This window comes from Desmodus rotundus, chromosome 1 (assembly GCF_022682495.2).
Source record: "Desmodus rotundus isolate HL8 chromosome 1, HLdesRot8A.1, whole genome shotgun sequence".
Classification (NCBI taxonomy): domain Eukaryota; kingdom Metazoa; phylum Chordata; class Mammalia; order Chiroptera; family Phyllostomidae; genus Desmodus; species Desmodus rotundus.
The window spans coordinates 95,893,587-95,915,749 of record NC_071387.1 but is presented as its reverse complement, the minus strand read 5'-3'; the positions used below and the strand labels follow the sequence as shown (position 1 = coordinate 95,915,749).

At 52.2% G+C, this 22,163-nt stretch overlaps 3 protein-coding genes across 4 annotated transcripts; 1 reads left to right on the top strand and 2 right to left on the bottom strand.

The window, feature by feature from the left end:
* Nucleotides 1-669: 669 nt before the first annotated feature.
* TBC1D10B (TBC1 domain family member 10B) lies at nt 670-11,328 on the bottom strand. The gene is made up of 9 exons (XM_024560509.4): nt 10,080-11,328; nt 7,062-7,161; nt 6,654-6,761; nt 6,456-6,562; nt 3,309-3,423; nt 3,120-3,185; nt 2,732-2,921; nt 2,258-2,412; nt 670-2,170 (listed from the first exon to the last, which is right to left on the bottom strand). Exons 1-9 carry the CDS (start codon nt 11,015-11,017, stop codon nt 1,547-1,549), a joined length of 2,403 nt encoding a protein of 800 aa, XP_024416277.3. The 5' UTR covers nt 11,018-11,328; the 3' UTR covers nt 670-1,546.
* A 414-nt stretch (nt 11,329-11,742) lies between these two features.
* Nucleotides 11,743-17,037, top strand: MYL11 (myosin light chain 11). Of its 2 annotated transcripts, none has more exons than XM_053926752.1 (7): nt 11,743-11,796; nt 15,284-15,376; nt 15,632-15,707; nt 15,913-16,017; nt 16,122-16,200; nt 16,702-16,750; nt 16,841-17,037. In XM_053926752.1, exons 1-7 carry the CDS (start codon nt 11,758-11,760, stop codon nt 16,943-16,945), a joined length of 546 nt encoding a protein of 181 aa, XP_053782727.1. In that variant the 5' UTR covers nt 11,743-11,757; the 3' UTR covers nt 16,946-17,037. The 2 variants fall into 2 exon arrangements, with proteins under 2 accessions (XP_053782727.1, XP_024416261.1); XM_024560493.2 differs by lacking the exon at nt 11,743-11,796 and adding an exon at nt 14,587-14,667.
* On the bottom strand, nt 17,020-21,022 carry SEPTIN1 (septin 1). Its single transcript, XM_045195390.2, has 11 exons — nt 20,947-21,022; nt 20,682-20,772; nt 20,504-20,590; nt 20,147-20,270; nt 19,691-19,825; nt 19,478-19,595; nt 18,582-18,683; nt 18,371-18,470; nt 17,987-18,152; nt 17,674-17,764; nt 17,020-17,582 (listed from the first exon to the last, which is right to left on the bottom strand). Exons 1-11 carry the CDS (start codon nt 20,947-20,949, stop codon nt 17,496-17,498), a joined length of 1,104 nt encoding a protein of 367 aa, XP_045051325.2. The 5' UTR covers nt 20,950-21,022; the 3' UTR covers nt 17,020-17,495.
* Between the last annotated feature and the right edge of the window lie 1,141 nt (nt 21,023-22,163).

The window sequence follows — 22,163 nt, the reverse complement described above, 5'->3', positions numbered from 1 at the left end:
GGTACAGAACACCAGCTCCAAACCAGGAGAGCAAACTTGCTAAAGGGCTGGGCCCTAATTGCTCCCAGTGCTGCTGATTGATCCTCTGGGGGAACCTCCTCTCCTACCAGGAGCAGGCAGACCACACACCCTTGGGCCTCAACCTTTTGGAGAACTGCCAGGTGGAACCATGCCCTGGGGCCACAAAACCCTATTCGTTTACCACCCTGACCCCCAAGGCAGGGGGCTTACAAGCTGGCAGCAGAAAACCGGGAGCTGGGAGTTTAGCTGTGGGCTCTGGAAGCAGCTGGCTGCACCACCACCTGCCCCTGCCAACCCCTCCACCCCCCACAGAGGCCCAGTACCAGCAGCTATACCAGGCGGCTGGCCAAGAGCCCAGCTCAAGCCACCCTCTGTCCCCCTCATTTCCACGAATGCTTTGGGAAGGAGACCCAGACACTGCAGGTGATATACAGAGGGGTTCAGGAAACCAGTGATGATACAGGCAGTAGATCCCAAGCAAAGGTGGAGCAGGAGCTCAACCATTGTTTGTTGAACTGAGATATGGACCAAAGGCTAAGAGGTACTACCTGTCAAAACCAGCCCAATGCTTCAATAGATCTGGCTCACTCAGGGCTCCCTCCCTCCCTAGTCCCAAACCCCCTCATCAAATAACAAGACAGGAGACAGTTCCAGGTACAATAGCAGGTTCTTTTCTGGTTTCTCAAAGCACTGCATGGGGTGGGGGCAGATACAGAAGAGAATGTAAACATTGGGTTCCACCCCCTGGAACTCAAAAAAGACCCTTTTCCTAGATAGGGGTTGGAGGCTTAGAAGGGAACAAGGTGAAAGGTGGAAGTCCTGATGAGGCAAAGCAGGGGAAGCCTCAGAACAGAGGGAAGTGGGTAATTGAGAGCAGGAGGGTAGTGGGCGAGGAAATGGGGGACACTTCCTGTTCCAGTGCATGTCCCCTTAAATAAAGTAAGAGTACAAGAACATTGTGGAAGGAGAACCAAAGGACAGAAGATAGAGCGAACAGCCCTACCCTGGGCCAACCAGGTCCTTTGTACATAATTACAACAGAGATGTCCAGAAGTCAAGCAAGGAGGGCCCTGGCCCCCAGCCAGAAAGTGGGGGAGGCAGGCAGGACTGAATAGAAAAAAAGAAAGGGGAAAAAAAACACAAAAAAACAAAACCCAGCTCCACTTCATGGGTAATGGGAGCAACTGGAGTGTAAGAATCTGAAAACTGCTAACTCCCATTGCCAAGAGTCACCTTGTGGTGACAAAAGGCCAATCAGGACAGCACCTGGGAAGGGACTTCAAAGGGAACTGGGGCAGGAGTGACAGACCCCAGCTGGGCCTAACTCAAGACTTGTTCAACGGCTGCCTCAGGGAACTGCAGCTGCCCCATGCACTCCGACTGTCCTGGCTGTGTAAGGGTTGCAGCTGGCAAGGAGACGGGAATCAAGCCACTTTCCTCAGAAAGAGGGACAGCCTGCTATAAAGGGCCTGCTCTTGGCTGAGGGAAAAAGAGGGGGCCATGAAGTCCAGCCCCAGGGCAGAGGTCAGAAATAAGCATCCTGCCGGGCCTCAGAGGCTGAGGACCTATCCCCGCCATCCTGGGGAGGTGGGGGCCCATCTGCCTTTCGACGCAGTGAAAGCTTCCTGCCTTGGGCCTTCTTCTCCTGCTTCTGTTGCTCCTTCTCCTGCTCTTTTTCCCACTTCTGTCGCTCCTTCTCCCGCTTCTCCTTCTCTTTCTCCTGTTTCTGTCGCTCCTTTTCACGTTCCTTTTCCTGTTTCTGCCGTTCCTTCTCCTGCCTCCGGGTCTCCTTGCTGGGACCCAGTGGGGTGCTGTTACCAGTAGGCGAAGGAAGGGATGGATGCAGTCCCTCAGCGGTGACCACAGGCCCTGGGACAGGCCCAGCACTGGCCTTGTGGGAAGGAGGGGGTGGGGACGGGGCCCCTCCAGCAGCCAGGGAGCCTCGGCTCTTGAGGCCAGTGAGGCTGAGGAGGCTAGAGGAGGGACCAAGAGGTGGCTGCTGCCGCCGGCGCTCCTCATGGATGGCTCGGGAGCCGTGTAGTCTCCGTGAAGGCCGATACTGGAGCTCCCCCCGGGTTTCCCGCCACTTCTTGAGCTGGGCTGTGTTTTCTCGCTCAATCAGTGCTTCTGTCACTGGGAGGTTAGTCACCTAGATGAAGAAGAAATGGGTAGCAGAATGCAGATGAGGTGAGGATGGCTTGAAGGAAGCGTGGAGTTTGCCAAGGCCAGGGCCTACCTCATGCACCAGGAAGTCCTCCTGCATGCACTGTTGGGGCAGGTTGCGCAGCTGCTCCATGGTTTCATACATGCCCTGGCAGGAGCGCAGCTTCTCCACTGAGCCCAGTGTGTGCCGCAGCAACACCAGGGCCACCCGGAAAATGATCTTTACGCCTGCATTATCAGAGAAAAGAAGCGCAGGTGACCATGCCTGGGATCTCAGCCTGTCCCATTTAGGAGGGACTCACAACTCCCATCCCTGTCTACTGCCAACCTTACACATGAGGAAACTGAGGCCCCAAGAAGGGAAATGAGCTGCCATGGGTTTCAGGTTCCTGGGAGGGAGAACAGGCTCTGGGTTGGTGGCAGAGCCAAGACCAGGCCTCAGTTTCCAGCCCCCACACCCAACAAGTACCTTCTATCAGCAGACCACCACCTGGCAGGCACCAGGAAAAGCCCAGCCCCCTCATGGCCCGAATGGCTATAGATATACCTTCACAGAAGAACATATCCCAGACACGCAGCACTGAAGCCCAGGGCAGGGTGCGGGCAAAGATGCACATAAACCATTCTGTCATGTAGAGCACAGGGTCGATGCGCTGCCGCCGCAGGTGCCGGTGTGCCAGTGGGGAGGCCCGGCGCAACAGTGCAAAGAAGATTTCTCCATCCAGCTGAATGGCCTCCTAGAGGTGAGGTGAGCCATGAGAAAAGGCCTGCTGTGGCCCCTCGATGTAGAACTAGATCAAGCAGGGGATCCTCACCTCAGTGGGAGAGGCCCAGAGCAGAGGGACAAAAGGGCAGAGGGTAGGGCAGGACAAGGACCTCCCTGCAGCCTTGGGGAAAAGTCACAGCCCTACTATACCAAGCCTCCAGACACTCACCAGCCCTGCACTGTAGTAACCAGGGAGGTACTTGTCGCAGATCTGCACCAGGCACCAAAAGGCTTGCTGAGAAGGTAAGAACAAGGAGGAAGGGATGGGGCCTGAGAAATAAAGCAGAAAGCTCCCCCATCACTACTGTAGGCCAAGATCCTCCCATCTCCTCCCCAACCTGGACCAGAGTATGCTGACCTCAGCAGGCATGTGCATGAGCAACACTGCAGCCACTGGGGCCTGGGCCTGGCAGTAGCCTTCATCGGGCCGGTAGATAGTGTAGGCCTTAAGGATTCGATACAGGTCCTGTTGCCTGTGGGTATCGGGAAAGACCATGAGGGCAATCACAAGAGTTGGCAGCTCTCTGACCCAAACTAAACTTGCCCCACCACCAGCCCCAGCCCAGACCCCTCCTAAATCTAATTCTAGATTAACCTCAGAGCTTTACTACCACACCCCTCTATCCCCCTTCCTAGTGCTGCCTATCAAGCTCAAGCCAAAGACTCAGACCACAATCAAAGCACTCCAGGCCACAGATTTCCACCCTTGTCTGCACATCTCACATGCTGCCTACCATTCCCCAGCAGCCTGTGCTTGCTCTCCCTCCATCTGTCAGCATCCCATAAACCTTCAAGGTCATCTTCTTGAGGAAGCTTTCAATATTCACAGCTTCAGTCTTCCTCTAGCACTATCTGAATGCTTTTAACACCCCAGAGGAGGAGCTCTCCAGGGCAGGGCCTGCCTAATCTGTCTCTCAGATTTCATCAGTGTCCCCCACCCCCAGCATGTCCAATGGACCCTGGTTCTTAGTGAAGTCTTGGGAAGCCAGCTGTACCTCATACCCTTCTCTTATCTCTGCGTCCAAAAGAATAAAATCTCTGCCCTAGACCTGCTCCTCTTCCTTGAGGGTGCCCCATTGCTGTGTCTTGGAATTCCATCCACACAGCCCCACATCAAAGAACAGAAAGCCTTCCTTCATTCCCCATGGCTAATCACCACGTCCTACCAACACTATAACCTAAATTTCATTTATTCTGTTCCTTCTCTCCACCTCCACAGCCACTTCACATTTCAGACGTTTATCACGTAACCAGAAAAAAGTAATGTTTCCCAGAACTCCATCACTGAAGTGTGATCTTCACTTGTGCTTTATCTGCATACCAGCCCTACTATTATTCTCCACTTTGCAATAGCACTCATGAAATGACACGTTTGACTGCTTGTTTTACCTAATACCTGTCTGCTTCTGGGCCCTGCCATCTCCCCTGGTGCTATGTGTGAACTGTCTATGATTCTGGCCAAGCATAGCCTTTCCACTTGGGACTGAATCCCATCTCCTCTCGCCTACACAGGCCCCCTTCAGCAACCTTCCCATCTCTCCTGCATCATCAGTTTTTCTCCTACTATATCATTCCCACTGGCATAGTAACATCCATTATTCCTTTAGCTTAAAGCAAGTCTCTTGACCCCTTTCCCCACCAAATATTGCACTGTTTCTTTCCTTATCTATTCAGTAAAACGCCTCCAGAATATAAACTCACTGTCTTCGATTTCTTTCCTCCCTTTCCCCAGTCAGGCTTTAACCCCATGTTCCCCACAACTGTTTTTATCAAAGTCACCAAAGACCTCCCCAGTGCTAAGTCCAGAGGTCAATCTGCAGCTTTACTTTACTTGGCCTATCAGCAAAACTCCATACAGCTGATCCTGAAACCCCTCTTCACTTTGCTTACAGCAGGGGTGTCAAACTCATTTTCACCGGGGGCCACATCAGCCTCACGGTTGCCTTCAAAGGGCAGAAATAATTTTAGGACTGTATAAATGTAACTACCCCTTAATTATTAAGGAGGTGAAATTACATTCAACCCTTTGAAGGCAACCGCGAGGCTGATGTGGCCCCCCGTGCAAATGAGCTTGACACCCTGGCTTACAGGAATCACACACTCCTGGTTTTCCTTCTACCTCTCCAGCTTCTCCTTCCAGTGCCCTTTACTAGTTCATTCTCGGTAATTACTATTCTTGAAACGTTAGAGCTGCAGGGCTCAATCTCTGTGCTTCTTTTCTTATATACACTTGCTGCCGTGTCAACTTCATCTAGTTCCAAGAGTGAGATTTAGTCCCATCTAGAGGCTGACAGCTCTTCCATCTCCAGTGTAAACCTCTCCCCCAAATCCGCAGTTGTGTATATTGTATATCTAATCCACTTGACATCTCCATTGGGATGTCTAATAAGCATCTCAAACTACACATTTTAAAACTGAGCTCCTGATACACTTCACAAGCCTACTTTCCCCCCGGTTTTCCCCAACCATATCAATATACAGTAACTCCATACTTCTAGTTTCCCAGGCCAAAAACCTTGAGAGTCATCCATAACTTCTCCCCTCTCTTTACACTCCACCTTTAATCAACTGGCAAATCCTTCTGGTTCTGCCTTCAAAATATAACCAGAATCCAACCACTTCTCCCCATAGTTCCACTGCTACCAGCCTCATCCATCGATCTCTCTCCTGGAACGCGGAAACAGTCTCCTAACTGGTCTCTCTGCTTTTGCCCTTGTTTCCTTACAGGCTACGCTCAGCCCAGCAGTCAGGATGATCCTTTTAAAACACAAGTCAGTTCTGGTCACTCATAACTCCAATCTCCATTCACATTCTCTATTCCCCTTTCTTGTTTTAAACTCCTCTTTAATACTTACCATCATTTATTTCACATAAAATGTGAAGTATTCCTTCATCTTATTGCCTAGCCCCACTAAAATATAAGCCCAATCAGGGCAGGAGTTTTTGTCTTTTGTTCAGTGCTGTCATCTGTGACCAGAACAGTGCTTAGCAGACAGCACATGCTCCTTAACTTTCTGAAAGGATGAACTTATTGATAAAAATATCCATCTGAGAACCGCCTAAGGTCATCTTGCATATTACTGGGGGGCAGTATGTATACATCTTGAGGAAGCCTGGGATAAAGAACAAAAATTCAAGTGCCTTGGCCCTAAACTGCTTTTCCAGCCTCAGCTCTATGCGACCCTGGTGCCCAAAACAGCTTACATAACCCCCCAGGCAGTTAAAACTTGTCCCCTGCTCTGTTCCCATCTGGCCTTCAAAACCCAGCTCAAATGCCACGAGCCTTGATGTGCCTCCCTCTCCCACACCCTACCATGCACCTCCACCACCACCCCTTCAGTCTTCTTCCCAGAACACTTCCTTCAAAATGGCTTGACACTCAATCCATGAAGGACCAGTCTTCTAGAAGTTCTGGAGAGCATGAACTGCTTTCAACCCAGTCCTATATCCATCTGGAGCCTTCAACAAATGTTTGCTAACTGACCCGCATAGCCAGGCACCTTACCCATGTCCCCCTCGAGCAGCAAACATCTCATGGAAAGGGAACTGGCGGTGCAGGTCCTTCTCAATCACATCCAGCCACTTGGGGTCCCCAGGAGCCCGTTCCAGCTCCTGCAGTGGGACAGCAGAAATTATCTCAGGATCTGGGGGTGCTGATGATATGCTTCACCCAGTGTCACATGTCCCCACACCCTGGACGCACCTCAAACTTGCCCGGGTTCTGCTCCAGGAGTTCCTTGCTATTGGACAGATACTGCCAGGCCTTGGCTCTGAGGGAAGAGGGGATCCCCTTCCGGCAGCGCAGCTTCACCTAAGGCAGAGTGGCAGGCAGGGGGACAGCTTCAGGAGCTGGCTCAGCCTCCAAGTTTCCCCAGCTGTCCTCAGGTTCCTTGGGACACCCCTCCCACATCCATAGGCTTGACACCATTAGACCTGGCCTGGCCTTCTATCTTTAAAGCTAATCCTCCCCCCAGGCCTAAGTACCAGCTCTCCTCAATGCGGTCTAGAGGGCAGATACTAACATGTTCCTGGGGGCTTCCCCAGAGTACAAGGGCCCACCCTACCTCCACCCTTTGTCCATTGCCCTGCCCACTACTTAGCCTTCTCCAACCTTCTGGAAACGCCGTGACAGCCACTTATCCCAGTTGCTGAACATCTCCAGCCATTTGAGTTCCCGCTGCCGAGCCACATCCACTGGAATAGAGCTCTCTCTGCAGGATGGGGGGAGCATGGCAGGGGTCAGTAGCAGTAGTATAAAACCTGGATTGCTGTTAATCCAGGTTTGAGGGGAAAAGAGGCAAGCCACTCCTGAGACTCAAATGAGACTGGACATAAAAGTATTTTGTGAGCTGCCAAACTTCAGGATGTCTGGCAACTTGGCTATCCAACTCCCTAGTTCACCAAACTGAAAAGACTTTTTCCCTTTGGAAGGGATCTCTGCACAGACATTGTGTTCTGACGTTGGATCTATACAGAAGTGTGTTTAAGTCTCACTTCTGACGTATGGAAGTTTGGGGAGAGAATACGGAGTATTTAAAACCATACTTTGCATTAGACCTGGATCCAAGTTCTAGCTTTACCATTTATTCATTCATTGTGTCACCTTAGGCAAGTCGCTTAATACCTCTAACCCCAAATTTCCTCATTTGTAAGATGGAGAGAAAAACAATACCTACCAGAGTTTATATGAGATAACACATAGTAGGGGTGCAGTAAGTATTACCAATTATTATCCATAAAATAAAATATAGAACATAGATACTTCTCTGTCTCCTTAGAAGCAACTGAGTTTTCTCCTACCAGACTCTTGAGATCCCTTAGGCCATCCGCAATTCCCTTCACCTCTTCCTGAAATCATCCCAGATTCCCCGGCAAATAAAGCTTTCCTTACACTGTTTGCCCACTGTTCTGTCAGAGCTTCACATTCAAGATGCCCCATCAGTCTTGAAACAGTTACTTGTAGGAGCCAGTACCAGGAGGTGAGTAGAATGGAAGAGCTTGGGTTTCCAGACAGACCTGAGCTCAAATCCCAGTTATGTCCCTTAGAAGTTGGGGTGTCTTGGCAAGTGATAACCTGAGTCTCTTCCTTATCTGTAAAAAGGGATATCACCACCTACATCACAAAGTTATGAGAAGACTATTGAGAAACTTATAAAGGACAGTTAAGTGTAAGGGCTCATTAAATATGAGTTTCTTTTGTCCCAGAAGCTCCTTAAAGAGAGAGAAACTCTCTCATTAATCTCTTTAAGACAATTCCAAACTCTACTAAAGGCCAGGATGAGTAAAAAAGCTTTCCTGCCCTCACGAAGGTCAAAAGTTACCAAGGAAAATAATTACAATATGGTGTCTAAAATGCAATGACAAAAATGCACAGAAGTAGTACCTACTTAGAGTAGGAAAAGTGGGTATCAGGGAAGGCTTCCTGGAGGGGACATCTGGGGCAAGCCATGAAAGGCTGAGAACTTGGCAGGAAAAAGAGGAGAAAGGCATCCCTGACGTAAGTATGAATCAGATCAACAGGACCACAGCACTAAGTGCACGGGGAGGAGTAGTGGGAGAAAAGACCAGAGAGGTTGGCAGAGCCAGATAATAAGAAGCCTATGTGCAGGCTAAAGCACTTGGACTTTATCCTTTGGCCAGTGAGGAGCCACTAAAAGTTTTTAAAGTATATGGGGCCCTGTCAGCCTCACCTCAGTAGATTCTTCCAGCATGGAAGATGGATTTTAGAGGGACAATACTACAAAGCAGAGAAACAGCACCCAGCACGGCACCTGGGACACAAGCGGGGCTCACTAAAATCCAATTCAATCCAAGTTCCTAGGGCAGCATGGTACTGAGGAGAGAACGACTAGTCCCACAGATCCACATTATGTGAGTGAGGCAATCCACTCAACTGCTCCTCCATCAGTAAATTGGGTACAACAACACATTCAGGGAAAACATCGGGGTCATATTTCAGTTTCCTTCCCCTCATAGGACCATAAATGTTGGTGCTCAAAGGTTTTCCGATTATTTTGTTGGATTACAAACCCTGCCTAAAATATGGCCTAGAATGCAGGGCTTCTCCCAACACCAGGCAGGTCCCCCACCAATCCCAATAGGCCCAGCCATGACTAAATGCTACTCATTCTTCCAGATTCAGATCAGCATCTGCTGCATTCCCAGACTGGGCAAAAGATCCCTTCCCTAGGTGCTTACAAAATCCTGTGATGATCTCTAAGCTAACCCTAACACACATTGAAACCAAGTGTTTAAGTATGTTTCTTCCTCCAGATGATGATCATCTTGAAATGACTATTTGAGCCTTAACATCCTGCACAGGGCCCGTCACCTGGGTGCTCAGGTGATGCTGAACTGACCAGCAGCTTACAGGGGCACAAGAACGATGGGCAAGATCAAACAGAGAGAGAAGGAAGAAGTCAAAGGTGATCACGCCCCCACCTCAGGAGTGACTCAGGCCCCTGGAGGGAACTAGGAAAGAGTAAGCTAGGTTGGGGAGATGAGGAAATGGGGAAGAGGCCTTCCCCACCCCCTTTCCCTCACTGAAAACACAAGCCTGCCCTTCTCTGTTCCGCAGAGGAGTCCGGCCTTCAGGACTCCCCTCCCTCAATCAAATTTCTCCCCCTCCCCACCCCATCAGACCCAGGGCTATGAGGAAAGTGAAGTGCCTGCTTCACTCCCAGACTCTTTCCCACTATGATACCAAAGATCTCTATCAGAATCCCTGCCCAGCCAACCCTCTAGAATATCTGGTCCAGAGCTGGAGTTTCATATCAAGCTGGGGCAACCCTAGATATCATCTCACTCAACCTTTCACTCCAAAGAGGAAACTGAGGCACAGAAATGAGGAAGACATCAGCTCAAGGGCATACAATACACCAAAGGCAAGGCTTAGGCTCAAACCCAGAACTCCTGACACCTGCTCTAAAACTCACAAACATGGGAGCGTACAAAAACTTCAGGGTATTCTAGAGCATGAAAGGAATCACCAAGTATCCCACACTCCCGCTAATCACCCCTGGATCCTCAAGAGGCTGGGCTGCCAGTCTGGGCAAGATGCTTCTTTTTTTCCTTCCCCAAATCTCTGCTTCCCTGAAGCAGTCCCATTGGGTGCCCACTGGGTACTCACAGGCTGCCCGAATACTGGCTGCCCCCAAGGAAGCCATACTTGTCCGTCTTCCGCAGGGCCAGCCCATTTATCTCCGAATCTGAGCCCATGGAGCTCACATCATCCGGCAAGGACTCCAAGGTCCCAGACATGAGGCTTACGGAGTCCAAGTAGCTCAGAGCGTCCGGGGCCTGCCCTCGAGGCCCAGAAATGCCAGGTCCCAGGCTGGACGTGGAGCCTAAGTCCTGAGAGTTTTCAGTAGGCTCTGGAGCAGGGGTCACTGTCACAACAGCTACCAGAGCCTCACTAGTTCCTGAAGGGCCTGTGCCGGACCCTGAGGGGTCCTCTGGAACCTGTCTTGTTGATGCTGATGTTGCTACTGCAGCTCCATGTCCACTTGTCACCTCTCCTGCTGTCACTGCTGCAATAGTTGCAGTCATTCCTGAGGCCACTGTGGTTCCCGGCTTGGGGGCAAGCGGGGGTTTGGCGATCAGGGTTCCAGGAGCTGTTCTGGAAGGAGTCCTGGTGGGGGTCCCGGTGGAGGTACCTGGTCCAGAAGCGGGTGAGGTTCTAGTCTCCTCCGTCTTAAGAGAGTCTGCCCCTAAGGCCAGAGCCGTCGACGTCTCCTCTCTTATTACTGCCATAGGCTCCAGGGGCTCCGGGCCGGGGGAGACGTGCGCTTCGGGTGAGGTCTCCAGCGTTAGCACCACCACGGTGCTGCCCGTGACCGCGGGGGCCGAGACTAAGGCCGAGGTCTGGGCCGGCCCGGGTACCCAGGCGGGCCGTGCCTCCCCGGGGGCCACCAGGGTGACCGGGGCTGAGGTGGCCGTGGTCACTGGCGGCCCCGGGGCCACCACCACGACGGGCCCGGCCCGGGAGCCGCGGGGCGGCGGCGAGGGGGCCTGGGGGGCGCCATGACGGCGCGGCGGGGCCACAAGCGGCGCCGGGCCCGTCTCCATGGCTGCGGGACCTCCCTCACATCCCCCCCACCCCGGCCCGGACGGCCACAGAAGGCACCGCCCCTCAGGCCGCTCCGCGCCACCAGCGGAGGTAGGGGAGGTGAAGGGCGCGGCCCGACGACGCCCGGGGCGGGGGCGGCGTACAGGCTACCACTGGGCACGCGGAAGCGGCGCTGGGATCCGGGGACGCCTGGCGCCCGGGTCTCGCTCGCGCCTTCTCTCCCCTAGAGCTCTCTCGCCGCCGCCCCCTCCCTCCTGCTTCGCGCAAGCGGCCAACCTCGCGCCTGCGCACACGCCCGGGTGCCGGCTAAGCTGCCAGCTTTTCACGCCTGCGCGCGGACCATCCCATCGCGCTTCTTTTTGCTCCCGCCTCTTTAGAGGGCTTGGACGAATAATAGGAGAGAGGGAACTGGGCTTCTGCCAATCGTTGGAAGAATGGGTGAGGTTGGAGGTGGGAAGAGGAAATGGAATAAACGTACAAGACCAATGAGAGGGCGAATAAAGGCAGGAGGAGGCGGGATGAAGAAAATAACTAATAGAAAAGCAGGAAGCTAAACCTCATAGCCAATAACAATACCGGAAGAGTGAACGACCGCAGCAGGAGGCGGGTACTATGAAAGAAGAGAGGACCAGGCTAATAGGAACTGTAAAAAGGCAGCCAATGAAAAGGGGAACAGGCGGAGGTCAAATTGACAGACAGTGACGTATATTTGGGCGGAGACAGACAGCATCCTTAGTCAATGGGAAGAGCAGAGGAATTCTTCAGTTCCCCCAGGAAGGTCAGAAGGAATGACAGCTGGGGAGGCGGGAAAGGGACGGGCTAAATTTGCGATTAATTTGCCTCATCAGCCAATAAGCGCATTCTCTCACTTTAGCAACGGAGGGGTAAAATAGATCGCTGTCTCAGCCAATGGCAGTACCCAAAGGGTGCTGCCAGCAGGCGGTGCCAGCTCAGGGATATCTGTGACAACCGGAGACAAGCGCAGGAGGCGGGTGACAGCTGGGGACATCGCGAAGAAGAGGCGGGGGCCGGGGACATTAGTGAAGCCCTTAGCCAATAAGAGTGCCGTGCTGCCCTGCCTGAGTCCTTTCTGGGCCCCCATTCTCCATTCAGCTACCGATCCCCGCCCCCACTCTTGTGGTTTGTAAGACCCTGAGCTCTAACATAGAGCAAGTGCCCTGATCCAGTGCTCTCCACCTCCAGTGTCTCTGATTCTCCTCCAGCCCCTCAACCAATCCCAACACTTCAAGCCCCGGCAACTATAACCAGAGCTCCCACATGATCTAAGTGACCCATCTCTCTGAATCTGCCATTTCCTGCAGGAATTCCAAGTCCCAAACCCCTCTATGTGAGCTCCTCCCCAGAATCCAGTCTCCAGTTACTCATTCCTCATCCTCTGAGTGTGTCCCAGTCTAGTGGGGATCCCAGACCCCAAACCATGAATTCTCAATACCTTGAAATCCCATATCTGTGTTCTTATTCTTTCGGGGACCCAAGACTCTTCAATCAACCCCTGTCTCCTCATTGCCACATTTCTCCGTGCTCCTCATTTTCTGCTAAGAAACCAGACCCCAATCTTATGAGCGCCCAGCCTATCCTAGACCACAAAGTCCTGACTTTCTGAGCCCCTTCTCTCTCTGGCGCCTATTATGCTGAGCCCCAGGGTTAGAGGATGCCAATTTCCATAGAGTCCACCATCTTGAAATTTCAGTCTCCCCCAGTTCCTCCTTGGTTTCTGAGTTTTCTGAAGCTCCTCAGACTCAGGTCCTGTGCACTCCCATTCAGTGTCTGAGACATACCACTCCTGAGCTCCTTCTCAACTTCCCAACTTTCCAGGTGATCCAAGCTTTTTGAACACTTCCCCCATTTCTGTCTTTGGAGTTCTCCTCTTCTCCCAGAACCCAGTAATAAGTGGGCTCCTCCCTGGGCCTGGACCCCCATAGTAACCTTATAAGGTGAGGCAGCTGTCAAACAAGGCAGGGAGGGGCCAGTTCAGGAGGCCAAGGGCAGCTGCTAAGTTTAGGGTGGTTCCTTCGCTCTTCTTAGAGACAACAGGTGGCTGGGCCCCAGTGCCCAGAAAAGAAAATGTCTTAAAGGCATTGGCATGAGGCTGGAGGAGAGGGAGGGGAGGAGGCACCTTGCTCAGGACATTGGGTCCTAGAGAGAGCAAGAGGAGGTGCCATTGCCAACCTTGGACCTCTTGGAGCTTCCTCAGCCACTATTGCTCCTGACCTCCACTGTAAGGAGGGGACTGGGGCACTGAGGTCTAGAGGGGTGGGAGAGAGTACCTCAAAGTCACACAGTCAGCCAAACTGGTTCTTGCGCAGAATGGAGAGAGAAGCCTCTGACCATTTCAGCCAACCAAGAGGAGGTGACTGACTAGTTTCCTTCTTGGTGTCTCTGACTCCCTTCCTCTGAGTTCTAACTTTCACATCAGTATCCAAAGAAATGGTTATAGACTCTCACACTAGACAATGTTCTTCTCCTGTTTCAAACATGTCCAAGGTTCCCAAGGTCTCAGCTCTCAGCCTGGCATGGATGGCCCTCCAGTGTTAAAGAAGTTTTGAGCCCCTTGCATCCTCTGCTCAAGCCCCATCACAATTCAGCAACCTGAACACGTCTGATCTTTCACTTCTCCAGGCCTTTGCACATCCATGCCCTCTGATTAGCACACCTGCTCCTCCACATTCACCTGACTCAGTTCTATTGGTCTTCATAAAGTCACTCCCATGCTGCTAGACAGGGCTGCTGTGCTCTCTACTTTTATGTCACTTTATTTATCCTGTCTCCGTGACTGAACTGTAAGATCTACCAAGACAGGGCCTAAGTAATAATTAGGATTATGTGTCACTAAACTATTTCCAAATAGTGTTCACATCCACAAGTTCTGTGAGATGAGACTTACATCTCATTTTATAGAAGGGGAAACTAAGGCACAGGGAGTTGAATCACAACGCCCAAGATGACAGAGTAGGCTCTCTGCCCTAAGCTGTGTAGCCTCGTCATACCTAGTGATTCCATGCTCTGCATCTTTCCTCACAAAATCCTTCCTCTCTTTGAAAGGGATGAAGATGACTTTCCTGATCTTTCCATCTTTCAGGTTCCCCAGCCGGCTCTCTCCCACTTTTAAACCCTGCCACTACCCCCACACATACCACACGTGACTGTGAAATCCAAATGGGAGGAAGGTTGTGTTTGCCAAAGTGCACCCGTAAGGCATAGCCCAGCACCCAACACACTATAGATGCTCAATAAGTTTACTGGGTTTCCCAACCCCCTTCAGGGTTACAGGGGCCTGGTTCATCTCTCTCTGAGCACTGTGCCCTGGCTTGGGCCCTCTCTGAACTCTGGAATATTTCAGTCCCCTTTTGAGACAAAATACATCCCTTCCTGCCCAGATCCTAATGAGACATGCATCCCAAGACTCACTCCCTCCTCCCTCTCCCTGGACTCCAGCTGCTGCAGGCCCTCCAAGAAAGGAAAGGTCCTGAGCCAGGCTATTTTGGTATCTGGGGTGGGCACCCACAGGGCTAAGGTTACCCTGGTATGTTAAGGGCTCCCTGGGGCAGGGCTATATAACCCCAGAGGGACTGCCGCAGGCTGACTCTCTGCTACTTTCCAGCCTTTCCCCCAGGAGACCGAAGACATGGTGAGAATCCCCCAGCCTCTTCCCCGATCCCTCAGACCTCAGGGCAGCCTCACCCTTTGAAAGAACGTAGCTGGTTCCCAGTCCATCAAGATGAAAAACAATGAATACTCTCTTCATCGGTATCACTAATAGGGAGCATATAGAATGTTGGCCTAAAGGACCCAGCCAAGGATAATCCACTCAGACACTCCACTCACAGGAGCCCCGTCCCTCTCAAAGCATGCCCCGTACCTTCCTGCACTCCATCTTCCTACAATCCTCTGGGACCAAGCAGGCAAGGATTCCCACTCCTGTTTTATAAATGAGGAAGTTGTTTCATACAGAATGAGTGAGTGAATCAGGGTCATACAGGAAGTCTGGAACTCAGAGGAGGTAGGCTCAGGGCACTAAGAGGAGGAACCTTCCACTTGTCGGGTAGGATGGAGGGGTGGGACTCAAGGGCTACAGATAGGAATTTGGGGATGCAACCCAAGAAAACACCCTCAAAGAAGTCATAAAGAGAGGGAAGCCTAAAGCCAAGTTGCTTTACAAGGATGGACTTAAAGAACCCTAAATCTAATCCATTGCCTCCAGAGAATAGTAGGATCTGGCCCATGAGTCTCTTTGCTCCCCACAGGCACCCAAGAAGGCCAAGAGAAGGGCAGCAGAGGGCGGAAGCTCCAATGTCTTCTCAATGTTTGACCAGACTCAGATCCAGGAGTTCAAGGAGGTGAGTGAAGGGAAAGGGGAGACTGAAGGCTGACCAAAGACACTGCCCCCCACCCGCTGCCCTTCCCCCCATATCCATGCCTCAGCATGTGCACCTGTTTTAGTGGGAGGAAAAGGGTTTAGAATTCCTTGCTCCCTCCCTTCTTGGCATGTAAGAGGACAGCTGGCTGAGGGCCAGAATCTGATGTGCCTGGAGTAAGGATGCTAAAGCCTGGCCATGGGGGACCTAACTCCTCCCTGCCCCTGACCTCCACAGGCCTTCACAGTAATTGACCAGAACCGTGATGGCATTATTGACAAGGAAGACCTGCGGGATACCTTTGCAGCCATGGGTATGCCCCGCCCCCCACCCCACCCTGTAAATATCCAAGGCTGTAGAGTCCAGGGAATTCAGCAGGCTGGCTTTGCCTGCTGGCTCCACTCTGGGCCTCAGTCTACCCACATGAAAAATGGGTGTGATGTTCTGAATTTATGAGAAGCATTACTCTCTGGACCCAAGACCCCACTCCAGTCGATCCTTCCCTCACCCCACTCCAGGGCGCCTCAATGTGAAGAATGAGGAGCTAGATGACATGATGAAGGAAGCCAGTGGTCCCATCAACTTCACTGTCTTCCTGACCATGTTTGGGGAGAAGCTCAAAGGTGAATGAAGTGTCCTGGGTCCGAGCTCCCAGCCGCCCCTTCCCAGACCTTTTAGGGACAGACCTTTCAGGGATCCTTCAGCTTCATGTGCCCTCTGACCCCAGGTGCTGACCCTGAGGACGTGATCACTGGAGCCTTTAAAGTCCTGGACCCTGAGGGGAAGGGAACTATCAAGAAGCAGTTGTAAGTGATCCCCTCCAGCTGCTTACCCACAGAAAGTCTCCTTAAACTCCTACCAAGGGTTAAGCACTGCCAGGGATAATGGAGAAATGAGGACTGTGGATTAGGATTAAATTTTCACAGCACATATGGTAGAAGCGCAGAAGCCAGGAAGCCTTTGTGTTTGTATTTGGAAGATCACTGGAAATATCTAGAAAGACCCCGTTATTTTTAAGATTTTATTTTTGGACAGAGGGAGAGGGAGGGAGAAAGAGAGGGAAACATTCAGTGTGTGGTTGCCTCTCGGGCGCGCCCCCTTTGGCCTGCAACCCAGGCATGTGCCCTGACTGGGAATCGCACCCGCGACCCTTTGGTTCGCAGGCCGGCGCTCAATCCACTGAGCCACACCAGCCAGGGCAGACCCTGGTTTTCAAGGCAAAACTGGGAATAGCAGCAAGAATGAGGTGGGGGTAGAAAGAATTTACAAGGGCTAATCTCAACTCCTCCCGTGTCACCTCTCCCCAGCTTGGAGGAGCTACTTACCACCCAGTGTGACCGCTTCTCCCCGGAAGAGGTGAGTAGGGGAGGGGCCCAGGTGAAGGGGAGGATGGGGGAGGGGAGCCCAAGAAACCATGAGGAGACCCTCCTTGCAATCTCTCCCCAGATTAAGAACATGTGGGCAGCCTTCCCTCCTGACGTGGGCGGCAACGTAGACTACAAGAATATCTGCTACGTCATCACGCATGGCGACGCCAAAGACCAGGAGTAGAGGACCCTTTTAGGCCTCCGCTAGCCATCGCCTTCTTGGCAGTCGACCCCCACCCCGACTCGTAATAAAATTGAACTGGTCTTTGTTTCTTATCCGCGGCGTCTCCGGTGTGCAATTCTGAGGGACTCAGGTGGGAGGGTGGACTGGAACACTGCTGGTACAAAGCGAGTGCCCCACAAATGAATGAAAACTGCACCCGCAAAGTCCGCCGCTTATTCCCACTGGGAAAGAGAAGACGCTTGGCCTCAGGAAACAGTTTTTATAGAAGGCACAGTTCAGCGGTAGAGGGGCGGGGCGGGGATGGTGTGCTCCGGTGGTCGGTCAGCTGCTGGGCTGGAAGCTTGGGGTCCCGAAGGGGCGGGGAGAGGGGAGGAGAGCGGGGGCGGGGCCAGTGGCAGGACTAAACTGGGATTGGGAGAACCTTTTAGCCGAAGAACCCTGTGCATCTGTAGGCTTCCGGATTAGGCGGCAAGGCAACCTGGGGTTCGGGAATTGGACAAGAGACGGACCAAAGACTGAGCCAAAGTAAAGCTATACACCGGCGGGGGTCTCAGAGGGCGTCCGGCTTCTCCCCATGAGCCTGGCTCTGCTGCATCTGGGCCTGCATCTTCTCCAGCATCTCTTGCATGCGACGCAGCTGTGCGGGGCAAGATTGCAGGCGATGGGGCTGGCCAAGGCCAGAGAGGGACTTTTTCAAAGAGGGCGGGGGAGGTGAGGTGTTTGCTCACCTCTTCGTCTTTCTCGCGGATTAATTTCTCTGTCTCAGCCAAAGGCAGCATGGGGAGCGGGATCTCTGTGGTGCTACGGCGGGAAAGCTTACTAGGGGGTAGGGAAAAGGAACGAGAATCAAGGGCGGGACCTGTGGTTGTGTCTGCAACGAGATTGGACTCCAGGAGGAGTGCCCTCGTTCTTGATATTAGGGCCAAAAGCAGAGTGGGTGGGGAAAGACTTTGGGAGAGAGGTCTGGAGGGTGGGGGTGGGGTCATAGATGTCATGAGAGCCAGGCTTTGGAAGCACCTAGGAATCAACTCCAACTCTCACCTACGGCTGGCTCGATCGCGTGCCCCAGGTCGGGCCAGGCTCTGTAGGCAGCGGGCCCGGTAGCCCTCATAGAGCAGATCGTGTGTCACTTCCTTCAGGTCCTGCAGGTGCGTCTGCACCAGCATCCGACGCAGATTCAGGAAATCGCAGTGATGTGGATTCTCCACTGGGGGACATACCACATGCTTCAGGGAGCTGGGTGGGGTCTTCCCACAGTCCTGCCCCCTCCCTAGGGGAAGGTCCGCACCCGCCAGCTCAAGGGCCTCTCATTTGGCTCCTAGAACCTCCAAGACCAGAGCTCACCCCATCAACGCGTGTTGGGTGCGGTTGACTTGGAGGTGCCCTGGTCTCCCTGCTGGCCTCAGAACACGTGCCCGGCCTTACCTTCCACGGTACCCCAGGGGTAGTGGCGTCCCCTCACTGGTCGGGTCCCGCTGTCCCTCACTACCTCACATGAACCAACAACTGCAAAAGGGATGCTTTCCTAGAGGGCAGTAATCGGGGATCAACCTCCAAGGCAGAAACTTCTTTCTCAGCTTCTACCGCCACATCCGCCTCCCCTGCTTCTCAGTCCCTTCCTCCCTTGCCTCTGCACCTTCATCTCCGCATCCTGCTTCTTGAAGTCTTCATCCTCATCAGAATCACAATCAGGGAACTGGTAGATGTTGATCTCCTCCTCCTTCAACTGGTCCCGGATCTCGGAGAAAACAGGTATTGAGACAGTGAGTATCACAGAGGCTGTGAGCAACAGACATTGCATGGCCAGAGACAGATTCAGATACATATACCGGGAAGTCAGAGACAGGAGGACATGAAAGAGAGAGATGGTGAGAAATGAACATCCAGGATGACCAAAAACAAAATCTCAGTGATAATGAGACAAGACACAGATGGTGAAAAACTGAAACAAAGATACCCTAACAGCCCAGGCAGAGGCCTGGAAAGATTCTAAGATGAGGCAGATACCAAAACGCTAGGAGACTGAGACATAAGCAGAAACAGCAGGAGAGGGCTCTGAAGACCCTGGGGGTGGGAATCATCATTCTATGCCTCTGCCCTCCTACAGGCCTTAGCTAAGCATCCAGCCCAGGGACTCCATTTTGAGCCTCCAGAGACAGTTCCCTCAGGCACCTTACTACCCACCTTCCTCAGACACTTTCTCTAGGGCAGAGCGGGTAGATAGAAGAAGGTACAGGTGGGATTAAAGGGTAATGGAAAGAGACAATTTTGGGGGGGGTAAACACAATGCAATATACAGAGGATGTACTGTGGAATTATATACCTGAAACCTACATAATTTTAATAATGTCACCATGATAAATTCAATTAAATAACTTCTTTGGAAAAAAATTAAGAAACTTTCTTTAATAATGTAGCATCATACATCATGCTCCAAGAATCCACCCCAAGATCAAATAAGTCAAAGCTGAATTCAGGTTTAATCATCACTTTTGGCTTCATGAGGGCCAAAGATCAGAAGTCACCACACACCTTCTGCTTGAGGGCCTGGGTTTCCCTAGGCATCAGGGCATCTGCTTTGCCAATGACTGGGATGATATTGACCTTCTCGTGCACCGCCCGGAGAAAGGCCACATCTAGAGGCCGGAGCCTGCACCCAGGGATTGGTCAGGGTTTGGTGTCAAGGTACAGAGACACCCCCCAAACCCTCCCCAAATTCTCCAACCCCCAGGGTGCCCCCCAGACCCCCTGCCAAAGGGTGAGATGAAGTAGAGGCAGCAGTGGACACGGGAATCCTGGATGTTCTTCCGGTTCAGGCCACTCTCATCCCTAAGATACTGCTCAAATTGTTCCTCAATGAAGTGCACCACTGGCAGCCAGCTGGGGTGTGGGGAGAGGAGAGAGCTGTGGTCAGAGATCAGAGGCCACGTGGTGAGGAAGGGGGCAAGGCTAGCCAGGTCTGTGGGGTGGGAAGTAGTTCCTTTGTCTCCAACCAAAGAAATTAGGAAACTAGCAGGGTCATAAGTGAAATACTGGGAAGCACAGGGCACTCTGGGCCACATGGCCATCAGAAACAGGCCCCCCGCATTTGGGTCAGGGAGGGTGGGAAATGATTGCAGACCAGCCCTGTAACTGATCCCTCAGTCTCTACCGAGTAGCCGTTTTGGAAGCCTATCCCTCATTCCCTCCCCTACTCCTCACCAGTCTGAGCAATCCACGGAGTCCCCAAAGCCAGGTGTGTCCACCAGGGTCAGCTTCACCTTAATACCCCCCTCTTCGATCTCCACACCCCGACGCTCAATAGTCAGCGTTTGTGTCAAGCGAGCTGTGGGGAGAGATTGGGAAACTGGGTAGGGGGTCTAAAGCAGGACTAATTTCCTTTCTCAGTATCACAGTCGCCCCCACCTATTTTTTCTAGGGGAGGAAACCATCTCAGAGAACAGTAAGCTGCCTGAGTTCCCCAGAAAGTCATGGAACACCCGGATGGAAAGGAAGAGAGTGTAGCCTGGAGATCTAGGAAGGGGACAAAGTACCTGGAGAGGAGGGGATGGGTCTTACCACTGGCCTCTGGCAGTTGCCGATCCTCATAGAGGTTGGTGAGAAACAGGCTGTTGATGAGGGTGGATTTCCCCAGGCCTGACTCCCCTGTGGACAGGTCAGGCCCAATTGCTCAATGAGGGGACAGCCAGAGTCTCTTGAGGACCCGCCACCAGTCCCCTCTCCAAAATACCCAGACCTGCCACCATGAGTGTGAAGTCAAACCCCTTCTTGATGGACTTGCGGTGCAGCTGGTTGGGGAGGGCTGCAAAACCCACATACTCCTTGTCCTGTTGGTGGAGGGTAAACAATATGAGGCTGCTGGCAGTGGCAGACAGGGCCACCGATATAACCTGATCAAGGACTAGGAGAAGTCAGGTTACTGTGGATTGACCTGGGCCTGGCTACCCTGGCGGTTGGAGCTAGGGGCAGAGATGCCTAGATTCCTGGGCATAAGGACTCACCATGGTCCCGCTAGCTGTTGCTGCACCTGCTCTCTCTCCCCACTTCCTCTGGTGGGGCAGGAAGTTGAGTGCAGCAAACAAGGGGGCGGGCAATGTAGGAAGCTGAGATGCTTTAACTTGCCCAAGGAAAGCCAAGACCAAGAACACCTGGGGTCCTCACCATCTGGGTCCCTTTGCCCATTATCCCTATAGGATTCTTCAGCCCCTCCTTTCTTTGCACACCTTTTTCCCAAGCCCCATTGTCCCACCCATCACTCTGGGGTATAGGTAGAGAGGAAGGAAGGAGGATGGTCTCTCTAGCTGTGAGATGAAGGCTTTGACAGGGCTGGTTAAAAAAAAAAAAAAAGATCCTAGGTCTGCGTGGATCAAAAGCCAATAACGGGATTGGAGGTGGGAGGGGCCATCAGTTTTTCCTGCCAGCTCACACAATGGATTTTTTTTAATGCAATGGATTCTTAAAAAGACATCAGGTCTTTGGACAAGTCAGAAAGACCTTCCTTACAATCCTGGCCAATGTGTTCCCCTGCTTGAAACCCTTCCGGGGTTCCACAGTGACCTCAGAATCAAACCAAACTTCTGACAGCCAAACCTTTCCCATCTGGCCTCATCACCCCATTACTCACTCACCCTTAGCAAGTGCCCACGTCCTTGACTCTGCCCATATTGAGCTTTTCCTTCTTTTGCACCACGTGAACTCTTCATCCTTCAAGAGTTTGCTTCACAGGACTCTTTGTCCTTTGAAATCTCCCCCAGCTACCCCAGGCAGAGTCACTTTCCCTCCTCTGGACTTCCCAGCACCTTTAACGCATCCCTCCTGTGGCTGCATTTGCTTACCTGGATGTCTCTTCTATTCGCAGCTGAGCTTTCTAAGCGCAGGCACCATGTTTTCCTAATTTCTATATCTCCAGTGTCTTACACAGAGCCTAGCACAAAGAAGGTGCCAATAAATGCTATACTAGGTGAATGCATGCATAAAAGAATCAATAAATGAAGTCAGGCGGGGCCAAAGGCTGGGAGGCTTTAGAACATGTAAAAGGAGCCTTGCTTTGAAGTCAGAAAGAACTTCCACCTACTATGGGATCTTGGGCAAGTCATTTGGCCTCTCTGAACCCCATTTTCCTAGTGGTGAAATGAAATACACACATTCCACTTGGTTATCAGGACTCAGAATAGTTTCGGATGACACGAAATTTGGAGTCAATCAGTTATGTACAAAT

Bases quoted from the DNA above. Each gene is read 5' to 3' on its own strand.
- TBC1D10B (XM_024560509.4), bottom strand. From the start codon at position 11,017: ATGGAGACGGGCCCGGCGCCGCTTGTGGCCCCGCCGCGCCGTCATGGC. The intron at 6,563-6,653 runs GTGCGTCCAGGG...GTCCCACTGCAG, and splicing joins AGAACCCGGGCAAGTTTGAG to GAGCTGGAACGGGCTCCTGG. The intron at 2,922-3,119 runs GTGAGTGTCTGG...CCTCACCTCTAG, and splicing joins GTTACTACAGTGCAGGGCTG to GAGGCCATTCAGCTGGATGG.
- MYL11 (XM_053926752.1), top strand. From the start codon at position 11,758: ATGGGAAGAGCAGAGGAATTCTTCAGTTCCCCCAGGAAG. The intron at 16,201-16,701 runs GTAAGTGATCCC...ACCTCTCCCCAG, and splicing joins GGAACTATCAAGAAGCAGTT to CTTGGAGGAGCTACTTACCA. The intron at 16,751-16,840 runs GTGAGTAGGGGA...ATCTCTCCCCAG, and splicing joins ACCGCTTCTCCCCGGAAGAG to ATTAAGAACATGTGGGCAGC.
- SEPTIN1 (XM_045195390.2), bottom strand. The intron at 18,153-18,370 runs GTAAGGCCGGGC...TATGTCCCCCAG, and splicing joins CCCCTGGGGTACCGTGGAAG to TGGAGAATCCACATCACTGC. The intron at 17,765-17,986 runs GTGAGAGTTGGA...CCTACCCCCTAG, and splicing joins CGCGATCGAGCCAGCCGTAG to TAAGCTTTCCCGCCGTAGCA.